General features: G+C 43.8%; 1 protein-coding gene across 2 annotated transcripts in view; it reads left to right on the top strand.

Moving 5' to 3' along the window:
* The window catches only part of LOC137379738 (V-type proton ATPase 116 kDa subunit a 4-like), a 127,839-nt gene extending 104,823 nt beyond the window's left edge, over positions 1 to 23,016 (top strand). The window contains exons 16-21 of one of the 2 annotated variants that reach the window (XM_068051044.1): positions 3,523 to 3,739; positions 4,450 to 4,557; positions 10,190 to 10,297; positions 11,585 to 11,702; positions 16,208 to 16,379; positions 20,713 to 23,016. In XM_068051044.1, coding sequence (XP_067907145.1) covers positions 3,523 to 3,739; positions 4,450 to 4,557; positions 10,190 to 10,297; positions 11,585 to 11,702; positions 16,208 to 16,379; positions 20,713 to 20,806 — 817 coding nt within the window. In that variant the 3' untranslated portion in view covers positions 20,807 to 23,016. The remainder of the gene's footprint in view (positions 1 to 3,522; positions 3,740 to 4,449; positions 4,558 to 10,189; positions 10,298 to 11,584; positions 11,703 to 16,207; positions 16,380 to 20,712) is intronic. The other variant, XM_068051043.1, reaches the window with a different exon arrangement.
* The last annotated feature ends 443 nt before the right edge of the window (positions 23,017 to 23,459 follow it).

Raw genomic sequence — 23,459 nt, 5'->3', positions numbered from 1 at the left:
CTTTCTCCATGATGACGGATACAAAATATTTCGTTTCTCTGCCATTTCTTAAACCCCACTGTAAATCCCCCTCTCTGCCTGTAAGGGGCCCACATTTGTTTCTGCTAATCTTTTCCTTTTTACATACCTATAGAAGCTTTTACAATTTCTTGCTAGTAAAGCTAATTGCGACTAATAAAACCTTACTAATAAATTACCTGAGTCTCAGAAGATTCTTATTATTTCAATTAATGTTATACTAACCCCAATTAAAATTTCTTAGTTTAGATAAGAGAAAGAGAGAAAATTTTCACCAACCAATCACTTGCCACCTTTGCTGTAACGTGACAAGTCAATTTTCTTTGGAATGCTCTGAACCCACAGACTCATCACCCTTGTTCTCGCTGCTGTGTCTAGGTTACCCTCTATTTCTGGGAAGCAACTTGCATCTTCTACAACTACTGGAGGCTGAAAAAGGAGCACCTGTTTCCCCCTCTGCACTGAATTCCCACCTAAACCAAATTCCCACCTTCACACTCTGACTACGGCTCACTCAGGAAAAGTCTCCGCTCCGTGCACCCCTCACTTGCATCTTCTTTATTGGTAAAGACAGATGCAAAACACTCATTTAGTACCTCAGCCATGCCCTCTGTCTCCATGCAAAGGTCTCCCTTTTTGGTCCCTAATTGGCCCCACCCTTCCTCTTACTACCATTTTACTAATTATCTCCCTACAAAGGACTTTTGGATTCCCATTTATGTTAGCTGTCATTCTCTTCTCATACTCTCTTTGCCCCTCTTATTTCCTTTATCACTTCCCCTCTGATCTTCCTATATTCAGCCATGTTCTCACATGCATTATCAACCAGACATCTGTTCTACACACCATTTTTCTGCTTCATCTTAGTCTCTACCACTTTTGTCATCCAGGGAGCTCTGGGTTTGGTTGCCCTACCTTTCCCCCTTGTGGGAAAGTACCTCAACTGTACCTGAACCATCGCCTTTTTAAAGGCAGCCAGTTGTTCAATTTATACTTTTGCCTGCCGATCTTTGATTCCACTTTACTCAAGACACCTCCAATTAAGTATTTTTAAGTTTAGTTTAGTTTAGTTTAGTTTAGAGATACAGCACTGAAACAGGCCCTTCGGCCCACCGAGTCTGTGCCGACCATCAACCACCCATTTATACTAATCCTACGCTAATCCCATATTCCTACCACATCCCCACCTGTCCCTATATTTCCCTACCACCTACCTATACTAGGGGCAATTTATAATGGCCAATTAACCTATCAACCTGCAAGTCTTTGGCATGTGGGAGGAAACCGGAGCACCCGGAGGAAACCCACGCAGACACAGGGAGAACTTGCAAACTCCACACAGGCAGTACCCAGAATTGAACCCGGGTCCCTGGAGCTGTGAGGCTGCAGTGCTAACCACTGCGCCACTGTGCCGCCCAAGATTGCTCCTTGTCCTTTTCCATAGCTAATCTAAATCTTATGGTACTATGCTCACTGTTCCCTAAATGTTCCCCTGCTGACTCTTGATCCACCCCATTCCCCCAGACCTAGATCCAGCAATGCCTCCCTCCTCGTTGGGCCACAAATGCACTGATTAAGAAAATTTCCTGAACACACTTCAGAAAGTCTTCCCTCCCAAACTATCCTCCCGCCCTTTACACTATTACTATCCCAGTCTATATTGGGATAATGAAAGTACCCGTAATAACAACTCTATAGTTTTTGCACCTCTTTAATTTCCCTGCAAATTTGCTCTTCTATCTTTCCTACATTGTTATTAGGAAACCAGCCCTTGCCTTTTACATACTTCAAAAAAATTAAGCCAGCCATTTTTCTTCGCTAAGCAGTCTTCCATTTTATTTCTTTTAGAAAGTGCCCCATGCATTAAAATAATTAAATGTACAGGTAAACGCTATGTAGAATTACAACATGGAAACAGGCCATTCAGTCCAACCATTCCATGCTGGTCTTTAGCCTCCACATAAGCAGTAGATATAATCCCACATGCCTGCCCTGTTTCTATATACCTTTATGCCACTTTCCTTCAACCCCCTATCTAACCTACTCTTATAAGTCGATACAGTCTCTGCTTCAATCGCTAACTCTGAAAGTGCATTCCACAGCCTTGCAACAACAGCTTGCATTTATATACTGCCTTTTAATGTAGTAAAATGTCCCAAGATGCTTCGCAGAAGCATTGTCAAACAGAATTTGTCGCCATATCACATAGAGACATTGAGACAGGTGGCCAACAGCTTAGTCTAAGCGGTAGGTTTTTAAGAGCATCATTAAAGAGGAAAGAGAGGTAAAGAGAATTCCAGAGTTTAGGGCCTGGGCAGCTGATGTGGTGGAGTGATGAAATTCGGGGATACACAAGAAGCCAGAATTGTAGGAGTGCAAGTATCTCAGAGGGTTGTCGGGCTGGAGAAGATTACAGAGATAGGGAAGAATGAGGCTATGGAGGGATTTGAAAACAGGCATCAGGATTTTAAATTTGAGCCATTGATGAACTGGGAGCCAAAGTAGGTCAGTGTGCACAGGTGTGATGGGTGAATGGGGCTTAGTGGAAGTTTGGATACGAGCAGCAGAGTTCTGGATGAGCTCAGGTTTATGGAGGGTGCAAGTTTGGAGGCCAGCCAGGAAAGCATTGGAATGGTCAAGAATAGTGGTAACAAAGGCCTAGATGAAGGCTTCAGCAGTGATGAGCTGAGCCTCTCTGCTCAGAAGGTTCATGCGTAACCCTCGGTGTAAAAATAAAATGTTTCTCTCGTTTTCTGTCATAATTCTTTTGCATCTAAGTTTGAACAAAAGTAGCCCCAGATTGAGGTAAGCAAAGATTTGACTAGGAATATGAGCATAGCATTAGAAGACACAAGCTCCAAATTAATCAGCCTTGAGCAAGGCTGGAGATTAGAAAATCCCTTTCCCCGCAGTATGGTGAACATGAACACTTTCCCAGAGAAGGTGATTGGTTTGGGGTTAATTAACCCTTGAGGAGCTGTTTTAATATCTGTTGAGAAGGGATATAAAAATTGGCCAGGAAATCAGGCAGAACTCCCCAACTCCTCTTTGAATAGTACGGGAGAGGACAGCTGGGGCCTTGGTTTAACCTCTTATACAAAAGACAGCTCCTCTGATATTCCAGCACTCCCTCACTGCCCTATCTACCATTTCAAGTGGGCATAAATGATCCCAAAGCACTATTTGGAGGAAAAGCAGGAGAGTTCTTTCCAGTGTATTGGCCAATATTTATTCCATATCAATATCACTAAAACAGATTATCTGGGCATTATTACATTGCTGTTTGTGGGACAAATTTGTGCACAAATTTGCTGTTGGGTTTCCTATATTACAACAGCGACTCCACTTCAAACGTAGCTGTAAAGCGCTTTGAGGCATCTTATGGTCATTCAAGTCCTTCAATAAGTTCTTTCTTCACGCAGCAATTATTGATGGGGCAAAAGCTTATTTTTTTAAGGGCCTGATCTGTCCATAATTCATGTCCTACTTTTTTCTGTTTTACAGATACTTTAAGAGCAAGGTCAACATCATCCTTCAGTTCATACCTGAGATGATCTTCATTTTGAGTTTATTCGGTTACCTGGTCTTTTTGGTTATTTTTAAGTGGTGCTTTTACCATGTTGAAATTTCTCAGATTGCCCCCAGTATTCTAATCCACTTCATCAACATGTTTCTGTTTAGTTACAATGATCCTTCCAATGTGCATTTATACGAACATCAGGCAAGTGTCTCATTTTCTATGTGTGTTGTTAAAATGCTTTGGCTAAAATTAAATTCCTGGGCAAACAACAAACGGTTTCTCGATTATCCCTAGCCACCCAAAATGTACTGCAAAAGTCTACTGATGTTTTTGATGAATTTGTCAAGCTGTTGTTGGCACTGGTCGCTTAGTGAGCATGAATCTCCCATTGATGCCAATGGCTATATTCAGAAAGCCACCACTTGGTCTTAGAATAGGCCTACTGCTGATACTTCTAGGTTTGGGTTTAGGCCTGTGTTATCATTAGCAGTTTGGGAGCTACAATCCACCTGGGCTGCGAAAAAGGGGTGATGAAAATCTCAATGCAGTGACAGTTGCAGCAAATGTTTGGGTGAGAATTGGGGTCAACTCTGATGCCCCCCCTCCCCCAGTGGAATAGCCTGTCAACACTTTCTGTCTGCGCTGACATGGCGAAGAATGGCTGATTCTGTTTGATACCCGAGGGTCACTGCTGTTCTGGAAACTGAACTCCAACTAGGAGTCAAACCCCACTGCCCCACCTCCAGGAGAGGAGATCAGCAGAGCAACTAGTTGTAAGCATGTTCCTTCAGGAAGTTGACAGGAGATGCAATACTATTGTTCACTGTTACCAACCCTTGGTGCAAGAGACCTCAAGGGACAGTGAATGGAAGTTCAGTATGTCTTGTTAAATTAGCTTTCTGTTTTTACAGCAAGAGATTCAGAGTTTTCTGGTGATTGTTGCACTCATTGCTGTCCCCTGGATGCTATTTCTCAAGCCCTTCGTTTTGCGATCGAATCACAGGAGAGCTCAGCGTACGGTAAGATAAACATGCTAGACTGTCTATGCTAAGATTTGAATGTAGTGAGTTGTGTATCAGGAAATAAAATGGGATGGATTATTCTGGGTACCATTCCAGTTCTTGTCTCACCTTGAGCAAGATTGTTCCTTTTTTACTGGTTGTTGGGGATTCAGAGAAACACGTTAGTGCAGTTACTTCCTTCTTTCTTCCTCAGGTTTATTCTTGCATGCTCCCAATCCCGTGATTTCCTCCCTCCCCCACCTCCCGCAGTGCTTGTGCTTGGCCCATCAGCCTTGCTGCTAAATCCTCCCATCTTCTTTCTGCCAAGCCCTTCACCAGCCTTGCTGTAGCTCCTGCCAGTTCTGTAATAAGTGTTTCACTTGAATCAAGCTGAGGTGGTTTTGCTCTGCCCCCATCCTGAGTCTCTGCTGTTGAAGGTTCAATCTCTCGAGCCTGTTAGATCATGGCTGATTTATACCTCAGCACCTTACCTGGCTTTGCTCCATATCCCTTGATGCTCTAACCATACAAAAATATGACAAACTTAATCTTGAAAATTTCAATTGCCCCAGCATCCACAACCATGGAGGGTAAGAGAAAGTTTTCCACCTTTTGTTTAAAAAATGCACCCTGGTTTCACTCTTGAATAGCCTGGCTCTGATCTTAACATTTTTCTCCCTTGTTCTTAGTTTCTCTGTACCTACCTGAAATCATCATAGAATCATAGAATGGTGCAGCACAGAACAGGCCATTTGGCCTGTCATATCCATGCCAGCTCTTGGCAGCAGCAACTTGGCTCATCCCACTTCCCCTTCCTTTCCCTGTAGCCCTGCTAATATTTTCTCTTCAGATGCTTATCCAAGTCCCTTTTGAAAGCCATGATTGAATCTGCCTCCACCACACTCTCAGGCAATGCATTCCAGATGCTAACCACTTGCTGCTTAAAAAAGCTTTTCCTTGTGTTGCCGTTGGTTCTTTGCCAGTTACCTTAAATCAGTGTCTTCTGGTTCTCGCACCTTCTGACCATGGGAACAGTTTTTCTCTATCGACTCTGTCTAAACCCTTCATGATTTTAAACACCTTCTATCAAATCTCCACTCAACTTTCTTTTCTCTAAGGAGAACAACCCCTACTTCTCCAATCTATCCACATAACTGAAGTCCCTCATCCCTGGAACCATTCTCATAAATTTTTTCTGCACCATCTCTATAAGTTTCACATCTTTCCTAAAGTGTAGTGCCTAGATTTACACACAATACTTCAGTTGAGCCTGAATGAGGTTTTAAAAAGGTTCATTATAACATCATCCTTTTGTACTATATGCCTCTATTTATAAAGCCCAGGACCCCAAATGCTTTTTTTAACCACTTTCTCGACCAGCTCAGCGCCTTCAATGATTCATGCACATATACCCCCAGGTCCCTCGGCTCCTGCACCCCCCTTTAGAATTGTGTCCTTTTATATTGCCTCTCATTGTTGTCCTTACCAAAATGTGCCACTTCGCTCTTCATTAAGCTTCATCTGCCACATGTCTGCCCATTCCACCAGCCTGTCTATGTCCTCTTAAAGTTTATCACTGTCCTCATCACAATTCACAATACTTTCAGGTTTTGTGTCATCTGCAAATTTTGAAATTGTGCCCTGCTTGCTCAATTCTAGGTCATTAATATAGATCAAGAAAAGTGATGGTCCTAGTACTGACCTCTGGGTCGCTACACTATATACTGTCCTCCAGTCCGAAAAACAACTGTTCACTACACTCTCTTTCCTGTCACTCAGTCAATTTCATAGTCACACTGCCACTTTCCCTCTTATTCCATGGGCTTCAACTTTGCTGGCAAGCCTATTATGTGGCATTTCATCAAATGCCTTTTGAAGTCCATATGCACCACATCAACTGCATAACCTACATCAAAAGAAAACCACTGTGTTACCTCATCAGAAAACTCGATCAAGTTAGTTAGGCATGATTTGCCTTTCACAAATTTGTGCTGGCTTTCTTTAAATAATTTGCGCTGTCCAAGTGACAATTTTGTCCCAGAATATAATTTCTAAAAGCGAGGTTGAAACCACTGAGGTTAAACTGACTGCCCTGTAGTTGCTGGGATTATATTTGAACCTTTTTTTGAGCAAGGGTGTAATGTCTGCAATTCTCCAGTCCTCTGGCATCACACTTGTTCTAAGGAGGAGTGGAAGATTATGGCAATTTCCACCCTTACTTTCCTCAGCATCCTCAGATGCACTGCTTTCAGTCTGGTGACTTATTGACTTTAAGTACAGAAAGCCTTTCTAATAACTCCTCTTTATCAATTTTAGGCCATCCAGTATCTCAACTCTTTCACAATGACTGTTAAATCCTTTTAACAGTTTAAATGCTTCGATCAGATCACTCCTCAGCCTTCTATACTCAAGGGAATACAAGCCGTTTATGCAAACTATCCTCATAATTTAACCCTTTAAGCCTCTAATCAACTGCTTGTTTTAGTAATCCAGCCTGGGATAAGATCTATTTACTAATAGAATTATTTACAAGTCTAATTTTGCGTAACACATGATGAATCGTTGACCACTCACTTGCATTTATAACCCAGGATTAACAATGAGATGCAGAAACAGTAGCAGTGAAGATTTTAGGTTTTAACACTTTTTTTTTAGTACTGTTCATCTAGAATCACAACTTGAGCAACAGTGGCTTCAATGTAGTAAAACATCACAAGGTACTTCACTGCACCATAATTAGACAAAAATTGGCATAAACCATACAACGAGACATTTGGAAGAGTGACCAAATGTTTTCTTAGAGGTAAATTTTAATTGTCTTAAAGGAGGAGAAAGGGGTTTAGGGAGGGAATTCCACAGCTGAAGGTGTAAACAGCTTAAGGCACGACTGCCAATGATGGGGTATGCGCAAGAGACCATAATTGAAGTTGTCATGCAGGCGCCCACCTGCCAAGAATGAGGTATATTAATTTCATCACATGGACATTCTATTTCAAATTGTTGCTGGGAAGAAGAGAAGGCCTGTTACAAGGGATTGCCAGGCCTCTGGCTTGAAAGACATTTTTGCATATTAACAGACAGCTTGTGTAGATAAAGGACCGTTCCCTGACACACACTACACAGAGCCAAGACGTGGTCAGATCAGTTAGTCACATGACTAACTAGCTGTCGCAGAGTTTGAACTGAGAGTTTTAAATTGGAGAGACAGTGTTTGATAAGGCCTTTCTCACGTAACTCCAAAAACACACTGGAGACACATGAACCCCAAGAGAGAAAAGTCTCCTACAGTGAACAAGGTTTAAGAAGAATACTGGGCCCCATCGAAAAGCAAGAACTACCTACAAAAGGACTCTAAAGTGAGCTCGAAGAACCATAACAACAACTCTTCAGATATTGCCTCAAACCTTTCCACTTTAATCTTCTCTTTAATAAGTTCCGAAGAAGGGTCACTGACCCGAAACGTTAACTCTGCTTCTCTTTCCACAGATGCTGCCAGACCCGCTGAGTGGTTCCAGCATTTCTTGTTTTTATTTCAGATTTCCAGCATCCGCAGTATTTTGCTTTTATAGTAATCTTCTCTTTCCTGTCTTTATTTGCATGTGCATGTGCATATCGTGTATGCATGCTAGCATGGGGCATGGCATGTATCCATTGGCATTAACTGAATTAGAGTTTTAAGTTTAATTAAATTTCAATCTTTCTTCATTAAATCTAAGAAAGCCTGTTTGTGCTCATTTCTTGGCCTTATAGTTGGAAAGCGGTGAACAAGGATTCACTAAAGGGGGAGCTAAAAACAGTGTGTTTAAAAAGTAAAACCCTGTTGCAGTAAGAGCAGGTGAAGGCTGAAAGGGAACCCTAGACCTCTTTCTCACCTGGTCATAACAGAGTGCAGTGCTCTCGGAGGGTTGTAGGACTTGAGGCTACAGAGATGGGGAGGGTTAAGGTCATGGAGGCATTTGAAAACAAGGATGAGGATTTTGATATTGTGGCATTGGTGGACTAGGAGCCAATGTAGGCCAGCAAGAACATGGGGGATGCATAAACAAAACTTGGTGCAAATTAGAATACAGGCGACAGACTTTTGGATGAGCTAAAGTTTACAGGGGGTGAAAGATGGGCAGGTGGCAGAAGAGCATCTGAATAGTCGAGTCTGGATGAGGGTTTCAGCAGCAGATGAGCTGTGATGTAAGTGACAATTTAATCTGTACTGTATATTTTCAATTAATAAGTGATCATACCTACTCTGTTCGACACACAGTCCCTTCCACTTTGTGATTCAGTGGTAAAGCATACGGAGGCTACCTTGTTAGTGTGAGATAAAGGCAGGTCACAATAGGAATATTTTAATGTCAGTACAGAGCTATTATAAGCAGTTTCTGAACAGCAGTGGCCTGTGCTGACCTTTGCTGGAACTGACTGTAAAATTACATTGTACAACATATAACTATTTAGATTTGCAATAAAATTAGCTAAAGGATCATTAACCATCCCTACAGAGTTTGATATTCAATTACCCTGTACCCCCCGCCCTACCCACCGCCCTCCACCCACCGCCAATTGTGACAGTGAATTGTTGACCTAGTAAATCTTCTTTTATCTACATGGAATGTGGATGCTGCAATGATGAGAAATCGCAGCTGTCGCCTTTGGCAGTTTAGTTGCTCTTGAAAAAGATAGTTGTGACCAACCCCTCCCTAACCTATGGGCTTTGTTACCATTCTCACCCTCCTAGATGCCCCCCATGCTGGCCTTGCTCTATATTACTCATACTGACATCATTAAATAGAGCTGCCCAGATCAATATCTTCCCCATATAGGATTGGGTGTACAGTTAGACTGAGAGTGAATGCGGGTTGGGGCTGGGGTGACTTTATTTCAGTGACAATATTATTTTGTGAAAGACGGTGGTTTACTTGAGCAGGGGAGACCAGGGCCTAGAGTTTCCAGATCACTATAACTTGTTGAAAGTCTTACTAGCAAACACATCTTTTTGGAACAAATTGCATTTAAGTGAACATGTTCAATGTTATGTGATAATCTGACACATTCACACAGTAGGAAGCAAGCTAATAGTGAATTACTCACAAGCTGACTGCACATTTGGAGAGCAGATTCTTGCTAGTTCCTCCAAAACTAAATGCAAAAACGGTTCATGTAATTTTATCGTGATATCTGGAGGACGATGTCATAACACCTGCAGGCGGGGCACTTGAGTTAAGCAAAGATTCTTCATCAAATTTCCATCTCTGTCTGGAATTTTGTCAGCAAAGGAATTAGCATTGTACTGCTCTTCTGTGTCCTTCTGGCACCCGAAAATGTGAAAGACTAGATTTACACTGCGGCCTGTAGTTGGGCCTGAACCATTCAGGTGCGAGAGGATCCACAAATGGGCCTGCAGGTTGATTCAGTGAAATATCACTGCTGCTTACACACTGTCTTACTGTACCATTGAATTACATGATGACAGGCCTGTACCCACTAGTACTGTACCCATGTGTTGTACAGTGACAAACTTGTACCACCATACTGTACCCCAACGCTACACAGTGACAGACCTGTATCCACCGCATATACAAAAATCTAGTACCAACATTGAAAAGTCATATCTTGGTTGGCTGTAACTTAAGATCCTCTTTCTTTTCCCTCTTAGTTGGAGTCCACACCAGACACTATCTGTGTTTCAACTGATGTTGAGGCTGACATTCTGCAACCCCAGCAAAGGAACACCGGTGACCATGGTGATGACCACAGTGAAGAGGCAAGTCCAGTAAATTTAGTGCAGTGATTTAAGATCAGCCTTGACATGTTAACCGAATAATTGTCAAGAACAGGCACTATCATGCTCACATGAATATTCAGAGACACAGTTTTATTTTTAAATATATGCACACAAACATGCGAAGCAGGAGTAGGCCACTCGGCCCTTCGAGCCTGCTCCGCCATTCAATAAGCTCATGGCTGAACTGATTACTCCACATTTCCACCTACCCCCAATAACCTTCCACCCCCTTGCTTATCAAGAATCTATCTACCTCTACCTTAAAAATATTCCAAGACTCTGCTTCCACTGCCTTTTGAGGAAGAGAGTTCCAAAAACTCACGACCGTCTGAGAGAAAAATATTCTCCCCATCTCTGTCTTCAATGGGAGACCCCTTATTTTTAAACAGTGACCCCTAGTTCTAGATTCTCCCACAAGGGGAAACATCCTTTCCATATCCACCCTGTCAAGACCCCTCAGGATCTTATATGTTTCAATGGAGGAAGAATATCAGTACAGAAGAGTGAGTTTGTGATCCCAAACATTATGTGACCCATACACAGAGCACTCCTCTTAAATCATGTGCAGACTGTCCATACATTTGGGAATTGGCATAGCCATAAGAACAAAAAAACAAAATGAAATAGGTTAAAAGTATAACAGGCAGGGATACTGGTGTGTTCGGATGTTTTTGGAACTATCTTGGAAATTCTGTGAACTGCAGAGTTGGGCAACTGTGTTGATCATTATCCCTGTATATGTGAATGAGGATACCCATCCATCCCTATTTTCATTCTCATCTTCATCCATCTTGTTTTTGAATAGTCAAGTTTTGAGTGCATTGTCTGAGGATTCCAAAACGATGAAGCAGACTTTAGTCTGTTAATTTTTTAAAAAATCATTACTTTTTCACTTGTGCCTGACATTATGGAGCCATTAGTTATTGAATTTCCAGCAATGAAACAAACTCTGGAACTCTCATCCTGATCCCTCTCATGCTAACTTGATCCCTCCCTCATTGGAGCTGGCACTCTTACACGCCCACATTTTCACCCCTTCCCTCCCGAATGCTTCCCCATTTGGCATGAGTCAGTCAGCACAGACTGAAGATCGAGGACCTGCTGCTGTATATGACTTAGTTACTCACTGCCTTTACCAACTGAGTTCAGGGTGGGAGTGGGGGGGGGGGAGGTGGTGGGGGGTGGTGTTGCTGAAGTTACTGTGTGACACTAAACAATGTTTTGCAATGGCTGCAATCAATATTACTTCCTCTTGTATTATTCTAGTTCAACTTTGGTGATATATTTGTGCACCAAGCAATCCACACAATTGAGTACTGTCTTGGCTGCATCTCTAACACTGCATCCTATCTCCGGCTGTGGGCTCTAAGCTTGGCTCATGCAGGTAAGCAATCATTGTTAGGCCCCCATCCGAGGTGACTGGTGAATGGAGACACTGCAGGCTCTGGATGAAGTAAACAGATTCCTGACCTCCTAATGTGAATGATGTTGAACCCTGTTTACACAGCCCACTTCACTTCAGATATCAGTGAAGCATTCTGTAACATTAGGGGCCATCCTGCTATACAATTAAAATAACTGCAGAGAAAGTCTATCTACAGCAGAATACACTTTAGCAGCAGCGCAGTGTGGAGTGGGAGAGAGGAAGGAAAGAAATTGTAAAGAATTGGGAAATAAATAAAAGCTTTTTTCTATTTTTAATTTTTGTTTTGCAGATGTTTTATATTAACCTTGCGCCAGATCTTCCCATTTTCTGTTTAATGAAAGTATATTCACTTCCACTTACTCACCATTCAAATTTATGAATAGCACCTACTGGTGTTTTTACGTTGTGCTGAAGCAGTAGATTCTATGTGCCACTCTCCGGTTTTTGCAATGTGTCAGAATGAATTTCAACAACACAGCGGCACAGTGGCGCAGTGGTTAGCACCGCAGCCTCACAGCTCCAGCGACCCGGGTTCAGTTCTGGGTACTGCCTGTGCAGAGTTTGCAAGTTCTCCCTGTGTCTGCGTGGGTTTCCGCCGGGTGCTCCGGTTTCCTCCCACATGCCAAAGACTTGCAGGTTGATCGGTAAATTGACCATTGTAAATTGCCCCTAGTGTAGGTAGGTGGTAGGAGAATGGTGGGGATGTGGTAGAGAATATGGGTTAATGTAGGATTAGTATAAATGGGTGGTTGTCGGTCGGCACAGACTCGGTGGGCCGAAGGGCCTGTTTCAGTGCTGTATCTCTAAATAAAAAAATTAATTAATTAATTAAATAAATAAACAACTGCTTGCATTTATGTAGTACCTTTAACATCGTAAAACATTGCAAGATGCTTCCCAAGAACATTATCAAGTAAAAGGTAATATCGAGCCATATATATTAGGGCTGATGACCTAAGATTTGGTCAGCAAGGTAGTTTTAAGGAATGCCTTAAAGGAGGAAAGAGGTAGCGAGGTGGAGAGGTTTAGGAAAAGAATTCCAGAGCATAAGACTTAGACAGCTGAAAGCACAGCCGTCAATTGTGGAGTAATTAAAATAAGAACACAGGAGAGGCCGGAATTTAAGACTGGAAGAGAATAGAGATGGGGAGAGGTGAGGCTGTGGAGGGATTTGAAAACAAGGATGTAGATTAGCTAACATAGGGCTGGTGGGTGAATGGGACTTAGTGCATGTTAGGATATGAACAGTAGAGATTTGGAGGATGTTAATGGGAGGCTTGGCAGAAGTGTGTTAGAATAATCAAGTCGAGAGGTAACAAAGACATGGATGAGGGTTTCAGCAGCAAATAAGCTGAGGCAGGGGCAGAATGTTAAGGTGGAAGTAGACTGTCTTGGCGATGGCATGGATATGTGGTTGGAAAGACATCTTGTGGTTCAGTCTCAGACAGTTGAGTGTAAGGGTTTCAGTTCCCTTCCTCCTTAAATGATTCTTAGACCCCGGAATTGCAAGAACAAAATACATGTGACAAAACAGGTTTTGGCTCAACATAAATTTGTGAGTTTATTAGACCAACAAAACCACAGTACAAATCCCTCTATGATTTGACTGAAACATACAATCACCCACATGGCTGGTGATTACCGATGTTGCTTGTAGGCCTGGATCTGGAGATGACCAGTCCCCGTCTTTTTTCACCTGACTGTATTGCCTACGTTCTGATGTTGTCCTTTCTTCTAATGTTCCAGTCATGCTGTCCCACACCTGGACCTCAGGCTGTAGTATCAGTTACCAGCCTGCTGAGCCGCCTGGCTTTTCACACCTCTTTGCCTTGGTCTTTTCAATCTCCTGGGCCGTGCAGTATTGCAAGGGCAGAGACAACTCCTTATCTCCTCTACTGTTGTCTACACAGAATAAAGATAATGTGATGTCCATCACAGTGATGGGCGCTTAGCTCGTGGTATTGTTCAGGTGTTAATGTGTCTTCCATTCTGGCCAGGAACTGATCGTGATACATAATTACGGTTAACTTCTTGCATTGTCCAGTTGTTAAGGTCCTTTGGGCTGAGTAAGAGTTTCAGTTAATTTATTCCTCCTGTGCCTCAAGATTAACTGTTTTGTGTCCTTGAACAGGGAGAGGGATAATGTCTCTGGGTAGGGAGCAGAGTTTGTGGTGAAGACTGAAGACAATGGTTTCCCTCAATCTTCTGCACACTGGTAATATGGAGACTCAGCAAACATGCTGAACCTGACCTTTTACTTGACAGCATTCTTAACCCAGTGGCAGAGCTCACATTTTATGGGCTGTGGATTCATGTAGCCCAGAGCTGATAACACAATGGAATGCTGGTCACCGAGGGCGAACTGTGTACCATCAGTCAACTGCACATAGGAACATAGGAATTGCTAGCCGAAGACACTTCAAACCCAAATAGGGAAATCTTAGTACCTGGAATCTTACAGTCCTGTTCAGAAATGTCCAAATCTCAGTATTAAAATGGCTGCGTTTGCTGACAATGCAACCACTAGATGGCGCAGTATGGCACATGTGCAAATGCAGCCTCATCGACTGAAATATCACTGTATGCAACATTGTTGGCAGCTGCCAGTAATAAAGCTCAATTTGTCAAAAAAACAAATTAAACCCAAACCCCCGCAATGGCTGTGATCGCCGCCTCCATTCCACCCCCAAAAGTACCCTGCTCCCTCCGGCCATTGCACTTCTCTTCGCTGCTCCCTCCCACACCCTCTGCTCACCTCCCACATCGCCCCGTCACCCCTCAGCCATTCGCTCCCTGCCTTGCTGCTCGGGCAGCTCATTCCCTGAACCCTACCCCCATCCCCATTGCGTCTTTGGGTGGCACGGCGAGGAGCAAGCGGCCAAGGGGAGAAGCGGCGAGACCGGGAGCAAGCGGCCAAGGGGAGAAGCGGTGAGGGCAGGAGCAAGTGGCTGAGGGAAGGCAGCGGCAAGGCCGGGAGCAAGTGGCTAAGGAAAGGCAGCAACAAGGCGAGAAGTGAGCAGCTGAGGGGGGAAGCGGCAAGGGCAGGTGTGAGTGTCTGAGGGAAGGCAGCGGCGAGGCATGGGGTGAGCGGCCTAGGGAGGGAGAAAGTGGCGAGTAGTTGGGAGTGGGAAATTGAAATGGGTGATGAAGCAGGAATGGCGGGAGGAATTGGGATACTGTTGGGGGAATGGAGGTGGTGATTGCAGCTATTAAGGCGTGAGGATGTTGTTATGACCAGGTGGGAAAGGGGTCTAGTGGTTCCTTCTCAGCCTTTGCCTGGTTTAACGTAACAGGGTTTAATTTTAAAAACACTAGCCGGAATATTACAGTGGGCAGACGGGAGCCAGACTATGTCGCAAATGTCTGTCCCCAACCCGCTTCCGCCCAGCCTGGGGATTCGTCCCGTATTTTACGGATCCCCAGGCTTTAATTGATTTGAGGCGGGACTTCCATCCCACTTGAGGGAGGAGGTCCCGCCTCAGTGAGCTTCCGGCCAATCAGCGGGCTGGTAGCTCTTAGTTTCAGCAGCGCCACCGGGAGCGGCGGCCACTGCTGGGACTGCAGCCCAGCCGATCGAGGAGGATACCAAGGAGCCGGGACTGACGGTAAGTTCGGGCAGCCTCACCAGGGGAATCGGTCGTGTCCTGGTGAGGCTAGGGTGGTTGTTTGGGAGGAGGGGGGCGTCTTGGATCCCGGGGTTGGGTTGGGAGGCGGGGGCGGCCCTCAATCGGGCACCCTGTGAGGAAAGGCCGGCAGCTATAGCAGGGCGGCCTTTCACGTCCCCGGCACACCCGCTTGCTGGTAAGTCTTGCCATTTCGTTAGGGCCCAGTGTGCACTCTAAAACTTGTTTCGATATATGAGTCTTTTCTCTCTTGAGGTTTAATTGATATCAGTGCAACCGGAGAGTAGTGAGAGACGCTGTCTTCCAAGTTCAGTTGCAATCTGCAGTCTGACCCAAGCTGTCCTGTGAGCGGTTCAAAACCAGACCTGGGCCAGCAGGTTAGTCATGTGACTCGCTCTCGGTGTGGGGGTGTAGTGCTGTCTCTTACACCGACAATATGTGGGTCACCATTGCCCAGACCAATTTCTGTTAATTGAATCAGTGAGCAATTCATTTGTCTCTCCAAGCACTGTCTCTTTGTATGCAAATGTTTTTCCAGACACTGCTGATCTCTTTAAACAAGTCATCCCTTCATTCCAGCAACAGTTTAAAATTAATGTTCATATGGTGAAATTAATATGCCTCATTCTTAACAGGTGGAGGGGGGGGGGGGGTCTTCATGACAATGTCATTGCAGGGTGACGTCTGCGTGCACCTGCACACATTCATGCTGGCAAGCTGGCAAATGTTCGCATGCACTGATGACGTCAGCAATCGCTCTACGCATACTCTGCGTTGTCAGGAGTCACTCCGTATTAAAATACAATGCAATCTCAATATATGTGTTTGATTTATCTCTAGAACTTTCTGAAGTCCTGTGGACCATGGTACTGCACATCGGTCTGAGTAGTGCTTCTTGGGGTGGCCTCGTTGGTGTCTTTATCATATTTGCCATTTTCGCTATCTTAACAGTCGCCATTCTGTTGGTAATGGAAGGATTGTCTGCTTTCCTACATGCACTGCGTCTTCACTGGTAAGTAATACAACGTATATCAGTTGTACCGCAGAGTTTGAATCATAGAATGATTTACAACACAGAAGGAAGCCATTCTGTCCATTGTGTTCATGCAAGAGCAACTCACTAGTCCCAGTCCCCCAGCATTTCCCTGTAGCCCTGCAAATCTTTTCTCTTCAGGTACTCACCCAATTCCCTTTTGAAAGCCACGATTTAATCAGCTTCCACCACACTCTAGGCAATGCATTCCAGATCCTAACCACTTGCTGTGTTTTAAAAAAAAATTCCTCATCTTGCTGTTGATTCTTTTGCCAGTCTCCTTAAATTGGTGTTCTCTGGTTCTTGACCCTCTGTCTGGACCCCTCATGATGTTGAACATCTCCATCAAATCTCCTTTGAACCTTCTCTTCTCCAAGGAGAACTGCCCCAACTTTGCCAATCTATCCACATAACTGAAGTCTCTCATCCCTGGAACCATTGTCGTAAATATTTTCTGCACCCTCTCCAATGCCTTCACATCCTTCCTAAAGTGTGATGCCCAGAATTGAACACATTACTCCAGTTGAGGCCGAGCCAGTGTTTTATAAAGCTTCATCATGTTTTCCTTGCTTTTGTACTCTATGCCTCTAATTATAAAGCCCAGGATCCCGTATGCTTTATTAACCACTTTCTCAACCTGCCCTGCCACGTTCAATAATTTGCGCACATATACCCCCAGGTCCATCTGCTCCTGCACCCACTTTAAAATTGCATCCTTTATTTTATATTGCCTTTCCTCATTCTTCCTACCAAAATGTATCACTTCACACTTTTCTGCATTAAATTTCATCTGCCACGCGTCTGCCCATTTCCACCAGACTGTCTGTCCTCCTGAAGTCTATCACTATCCTCCTCATAGATCACAATACTTCCAAGTTTTGTGTCATCTGCAAATTTTGCAATTGTGCCCTGCACACCCAAGTCAATGTAGATCAAAGAAAGCAGTGATCCTAATACCTACCCTTGGGGAACCCCACTATATACTGTCCTCTAGTCTGAGAAACAACCGTTCACCACCACTCCGTCAACTTCATATCCAAGCTGCCACTGTCCCTTTTATTCCATGGGCTTCAAGTTTGCTGGCAACCCTATTATGTAGCACGTTGTCAAATGCCACAACACCATACTCCAATGTGGCTACCCGCGCTTGCAACTCACCAACCTCATTTACCACACTCAGTGTGTTCACGTGCATGCACTCTAAACTTAACTTTTAAAACTAATTGCATTCCCTCTTACTCTGACCCCACCTAATACCTTACTCTTTCTTACTCTAGTGCTATCTGCCTTTCTCAATACTTAGTGCACCTTGTTTTTTTCCTCAATAACTTGGTCCCATCCCCCTGCCAAGTTAGTTTAAACTTTCCCCCAATAGCACTAGCAAACTGCCCCGCAAGGACAATGGTGCTGCCTGTGTTCAGGTGTAACCCGTCTGTCCTGTATAGGTCCCATTTCTCCCAGAACTGGTCTCAGTGCCCCAGGAATCTAAAGCCCTCCCTCCTGCACCATCTCTCCAGCTACACATTCATCGACTCTATCTTCCTATTTCTATACTTACTAGCATGTGACACCAGGAGTAATCCAGAGATTACTACCTCTGAGGCCCTGTTTGCTAGTTTCTTTCCTAGCTCCCTAAGATCTGCCTGCAAGATCTCATCTCTCTTTTCACTTTATATCATTGATACCGATATGGGCCACGATCTCTGGCTGCTCACCCTCCCCCCTCAAGAGTGCTCTGCAACTGCTCAGTGTCATTCTTGACCCTGGCATTGGGGAAGCAACATACCATCCTGAAATCACATCTGCAGCCACAGAAACGCATGTCTGTTCCCCTAACTATAGAATCCCCAATCACTGTTGCTTTCCCAACTTTCTCCTGCCCCCCTGTATAGTTGAGACAGCTGTGGTGATGTTGATTTGGCTCCAGTTGGATTATGAGTTTAAACTCCAGGGACTCTTGCATTACCTGCCCAGTACTCCCTGACTGTCCAACGGTCACCCATTCCATCTCTGTTTGCATACCCTTAAGTTGTGGGATGAAGATGTCCTGAAACAATGAAACTTTCAACCCCAAGGATGTAACGCAGTGATGCCAGCTGCCGCTCAAGCTCCGAAACCTGGAGCTCAAACTCCTCCCGCTGCTAACACTTCCTGTACATGTGGTTGTTCAGGACACAAGAAGCATCCTAGAGTTCTGAGACTTTATCAAATGTCTTTTGAAAGTTGATATGCACTACACCAACCACATTACCCTCATCAACTCTCTCTGTTAGCTCATCAAAAAATTCAATCAAGCTAAATAGGATTTGCCTTTAACAGATCCTTGCTAACTTTCCTTAATTAATCCAAAGGTGTCCAAATGACTGTTGATTTTGACCCAGATTATCATCTCCAAAAGCTTTCCCACCACCGAGTTTAAACTGACTGGTCTGTGGTTGCTGGGCTTACCCTTACATTCCTTGAAAACGGGTGTAATCTTTGCAATTCTCCAGTCTCTGGCACCACCTTTGTTTCAAAGGGTGATTAGAAGATTATGGCCAGTGCTTCTGCAATTTCCACGCTTACTTCTCTCAGTTTCCTCAGATGCATCTCATCCGATCCTGTGATGAATTCTTTGGGATTGTTATCTCAGTTTGAGCCACTTAGTCCTTTGCTTTCTGATAAAGCAAAAGACCCATTGTAAGGTGCTCACAAATAGTGTCTTCTTTTGGGTCTCAAATACCTCAGTAGGTAGTCCTTTAGAAATATTAATAAAATACTTATTTTGAAGATTGTTTTACAGCACCAGGTTGCATCGTGCAAATACATTGTGCCAGGAAATATTAAATTATGGTGTTCAAATTCAAGTTATTCATTTGTAGCAAGGGAACCTCAGAGTAGAGAAAGTCAGCAACTGATGTTCACTGTGCAATTTGCAGAGCCATTCGCGACTCCTGAGATCTGAAGCGGTCTGTGTAGAAATGCAGCAAGACCTGGACAACATCCAGGCTTGGGCTGATAGTAGTAAGTTATATTTGCGCCTCACAAGTGCCTGGAAATGACCATCTCCGAGAGAATCCAATCCTCTCCCCTCGACATTCAATGGCATTACTATCACTTAATCCCCCACTATCAACATCCTGGGGATTACCACTGACCAGAAACTGAACTGGGCCAGCCATATAAGTACTATGTCGACAAGAGCAGGTCAGAGGCTGGGAATTCTGCAGTGAGTAACTCACCTCCTGACTCCCCAATGCCTGTCCACGATCTACAAGGCACAAGTCAGGAGCGTGTTGGAATACTCTCCACTTGCCTGGATGAGTGCAGCTCCAACAACACTCAAGAAGCTTGACACCATCCAGGACAAAGCAGCCTGACACCCCATCCACCACCTTAAACATTCACTCCCTTCACCATCGACGCACAGTGGTAGCAGTGTGTACCATATACAAGGCGCACTGCAGCAACTCACCAAAGCTCCTTCGACAGCACCTTCCAAACCCACAAAATTCTACCACCTAGAAGGATAAGGACAGCAGATACATGGGAACACCACCTTCTGAAAAATCCCCTCCAAGCCACACACCATTCTGACTCCTTCACTGTTGCTGGGTCGAAATCCTGGAACTCCCTTCCTAACAGCACTGTGGGTTTACCTACACCCCAAAGTCTGCAGCGGTTCAAGAAGACGGCTCACCACCACCTTCTCAAGGGCAATTAGAGATGGGCGATAAATGCTGGCCTAGCCAGCGATGCCCACATCCTGTGAAAGAATAAAAAAAAGTGATATAAAACTTTCCTTTAACACTCAAATCAAGTTGGCCTTTGTGCAACGGGCATATTTCTTTCAAGACAACTCAGATTCCCTCTCAATAATGTTTCAGAATGCGTCATGTCACTGGGTTTTCCAATTCAAAACCTTAGGAGTTCAAATTCCCATTTGCTATTTATTTCAATTGCCCATTTTCATGAAGGAAAAGACTTGCATTTATGTAGCTTTTCTTGATCTCCGGTCAGCTATCCTCTCTTAGTGATAGTGGTTGGACTGGTGCTAACATTGAGCGATAGTGAGATACATATTGTCGGGGGAGGGGGGTGGGGAAGGACATTGCTGGATATTTATGAATGATGCATTCCATCATCCATGGTTGGATGCTAGTGGCTTGGAATATGGTCGCACAGGGTGATGTTGTGGTAAAAGGGATAAATGTCAAAAATTGGCTAAACCTGAAGAACATTCAGTATGTACGTCTTCAGAATTGAATTGTAAACTGCTGAGCCATTTTTCACTGTTTAACACATCATCCATTTGTTTTTATTTTTCTCCTAGGGTGGAGTTCCAGAATAAATTCTACAGTGGAGCTGGCTACAAGTTTAATCCATTTTCATTCAAATCCATTCTGGATGGAAATCCAGATGAATAAAGCTGCATTTCAACCTAATATATTAGTACAAAGACTGCTTCAACTACAGATTAAAAGATTGTACCATTAGAAAACAATCACTGTGGATCTCAATGATAAATTAATAGATTTTTGATTAGAGCTAACATTAAGGTCTCAAATTTTAGCTTGTGAAAGTTTTAGTGTATAATGTTCAGATGAAATTCTTTTGTCTGCTATTTAGCAGAGGTGTTGGCAAGTTTAAAATCGTTGGGAAATGATAGTTAAAATAGTGGAGAATGAAATATTGTAATATAGTAAGCATCCATGCAATTTAAGATTTAAGACATGACCATTTTCAATGGGGAGAAAAATGGTCTAATTTAAAATGATTTTGTATTTGCTTCACATTGATGGTGCAATTTGGTGAATTATGTGGAATGCCATTACTGGAGTTACAAGACTGAGGGTTTCTAATACTGCTGACAATTTAAAATATCAGAAGTGAGAGCCTCTGTATTCAATGGGTGAGCTGCCACAACTGGAACCTTCAAAATTTCATAAAATGCTGAACTATTCTATCATTCTGTATGTATGTGCTTTATCATAAGAATTTTTCCTTTTTAATATTAGCCAAAGAATCAAGGTGAGCACGAATTGGTAAAACCCATTTTATGGTCACAGTAAAGTTATCTTTTTTTAAACAAATGAAAATATACCCCAAGAAGTGCAAACTTTATAATGTGGCCATCTCCTCAGCAGACATGTTTTCCATCACTGCCTGGGAGAATGTGAATAAAAATATCTTTAGCGGCAACTGTCTGGAAATAAGATAATGAAAACAGGTGTAACAAAGATGTCAGCCATTGAGCTGGTGTACACTCCAACAATATTTAGACCAATGATTGTTACCTGACCTGAAAGCTCTATGATTGAAGCAGATCTCGAATGCAACACATAGTACCTGTATCTTTCCAAAAGACTAAAGGGAGGTGATAATGTTTGTCTGGGATGATCCTCTGGGGGGGTGAAAGCTCTCTGAAGATAATTCCTTTTGCCTTCACGTTAGTTTATCAGCCAACCTAGTGATGGAACTGCAAAGATATCTCTCACCACCCCCTCCTCCCCCAACAGGAGATGTTAAACTCCATACTTATAACATTGTCCACGAATTGCCTAACTTTTATTAAACCAGTTTTGCTGACATTATCTTAATTCTCAGAGCCAAAACCAAGTGATCAGAATCAGTGCTTTAACTTCTCAAATCGGATTTCCACCCCTGCTACAGGATTGCAACAACTCTAATGGAAATCAAAAATGACATCCTCTGTGACTATCACCTTAGTGCACTATCCCTCCTCTTCTTTCTTGACCGTTCTGCAGCCTTTACATGATTGGCCCCACCACACTTCTCTGACATTTGTCCTCCAATGTCAAGCCAAGTGGGACTGACCTTGCTTGGTTCCACTTTTATCTATCCACCTGTAGGCAGAAAATCCCACCAGTGCTTTTTGTTGCCATCCCCGCACCCTCTGGAGTCTCCCAAAGATCTTTACTTGGATCCCATTCTATTCCCTCATCTATAGGCTTCTTCATTTGAAAATGCAGCGTCCATTTCCACATGGATGATGATGACACCCAGCTCTATCTCACCACCACCTTGTGACCCCTCACTGCCTGTTGTGTTATAAACCTGCTTGTCTGACATCCAACCATGGTTTCCTTCGGTTAAACATGCGGAAGACTGAAGCTGTTGTCTTTGGCCCTTGCCACAAACTCCATTCCATCTCCCTTCTTAGCTCCTGTTTCAGGCTGAATCTGACTCTTTTCGAGCAGGGATGTCCAATCTTTTTGCGTGGGGGCCACATCACAATTTTTGTCCTACATAGGGGGCCCATGAGAAAATTTCAGAAAGATAAAGGCATTAAAAATTTATTTTACTATCAAACAACAAATGTGCATTTTTGTGAAGAAGCTTCAAATGAGAAAACTAATGTATTGACTTATTTTCTCGTCGCTATATTCAACACTGACTTACTGACATACCTGGCATTGTTTTTGCTGCAATAGTACTTAATCTCGGCCAGTACATTTGACGTAGCGATGCGGAGTATTCCAGGTAGATGTCCATCTGTCAGGAGTGATCTTGAACTCTTTCTGTTCCCTCTCTCTCTCTTTCCCTTCCCTCGCTCTCTCCCTCCCCCTCTGTCTCTCTCTTCCCCCTCTCTGTCTCTCTCTCTTGCCTCTCTGTCTTTCTCTCCCCCCCCCACCGTCCCCCATCTGACTCTCTCTCTCTCCACCCTCTCTCTGGCTTTCTCTCTCTCTCCTTTCTCTCTGCACCACCCCCCCCCCCCCCCACCTCTCTCTCTCCCCACCCCCACCTCCCTCCTCTCTCTGACCGTAGCTGAGAGCGGGAACAGTGGTTTCTGAACGTCGGAGAGATTCGGGGTTTTCCGGCAGGTTCTGATTTTTTTTTTAAAAGCCCGTTGGAAAGCCACAAATCTGAGCAAAGGTTGGAAACCGCTGTTCCTCCTCTCAGTACCTGTCAGCTGTGAATATGGGTGCAGTTTACATCCGTGGGCCAAATGGAAACCTTTGGCGGGCTGGATCCTGGCCTGCAGGGCATATGTTGGACAACCCTGTTATAGAGATATCTATGATATTAAATAATGCAAGTTTTCTGTGCATATATACT

Source organism: Heterodontus francisci, chromosome 18 (assembly GCF_036365525.1).
Source record: "Heterodontus francisci isolate sHetFra1 chromosome 18, sHetFra1.hap1, whole genome shotgun sequence".
Classification (NCBI taxonomy): domain Eukaryota; kingdom Metazoa; phylum Chordata; class Chondrichthyes; order Heterodontiformes; family Heterodontidae; genus Heterodontus; species Heterodontus francisci.
This window is presented reverse-complemented; position numbering and strand designations above follow the sequence as displayed.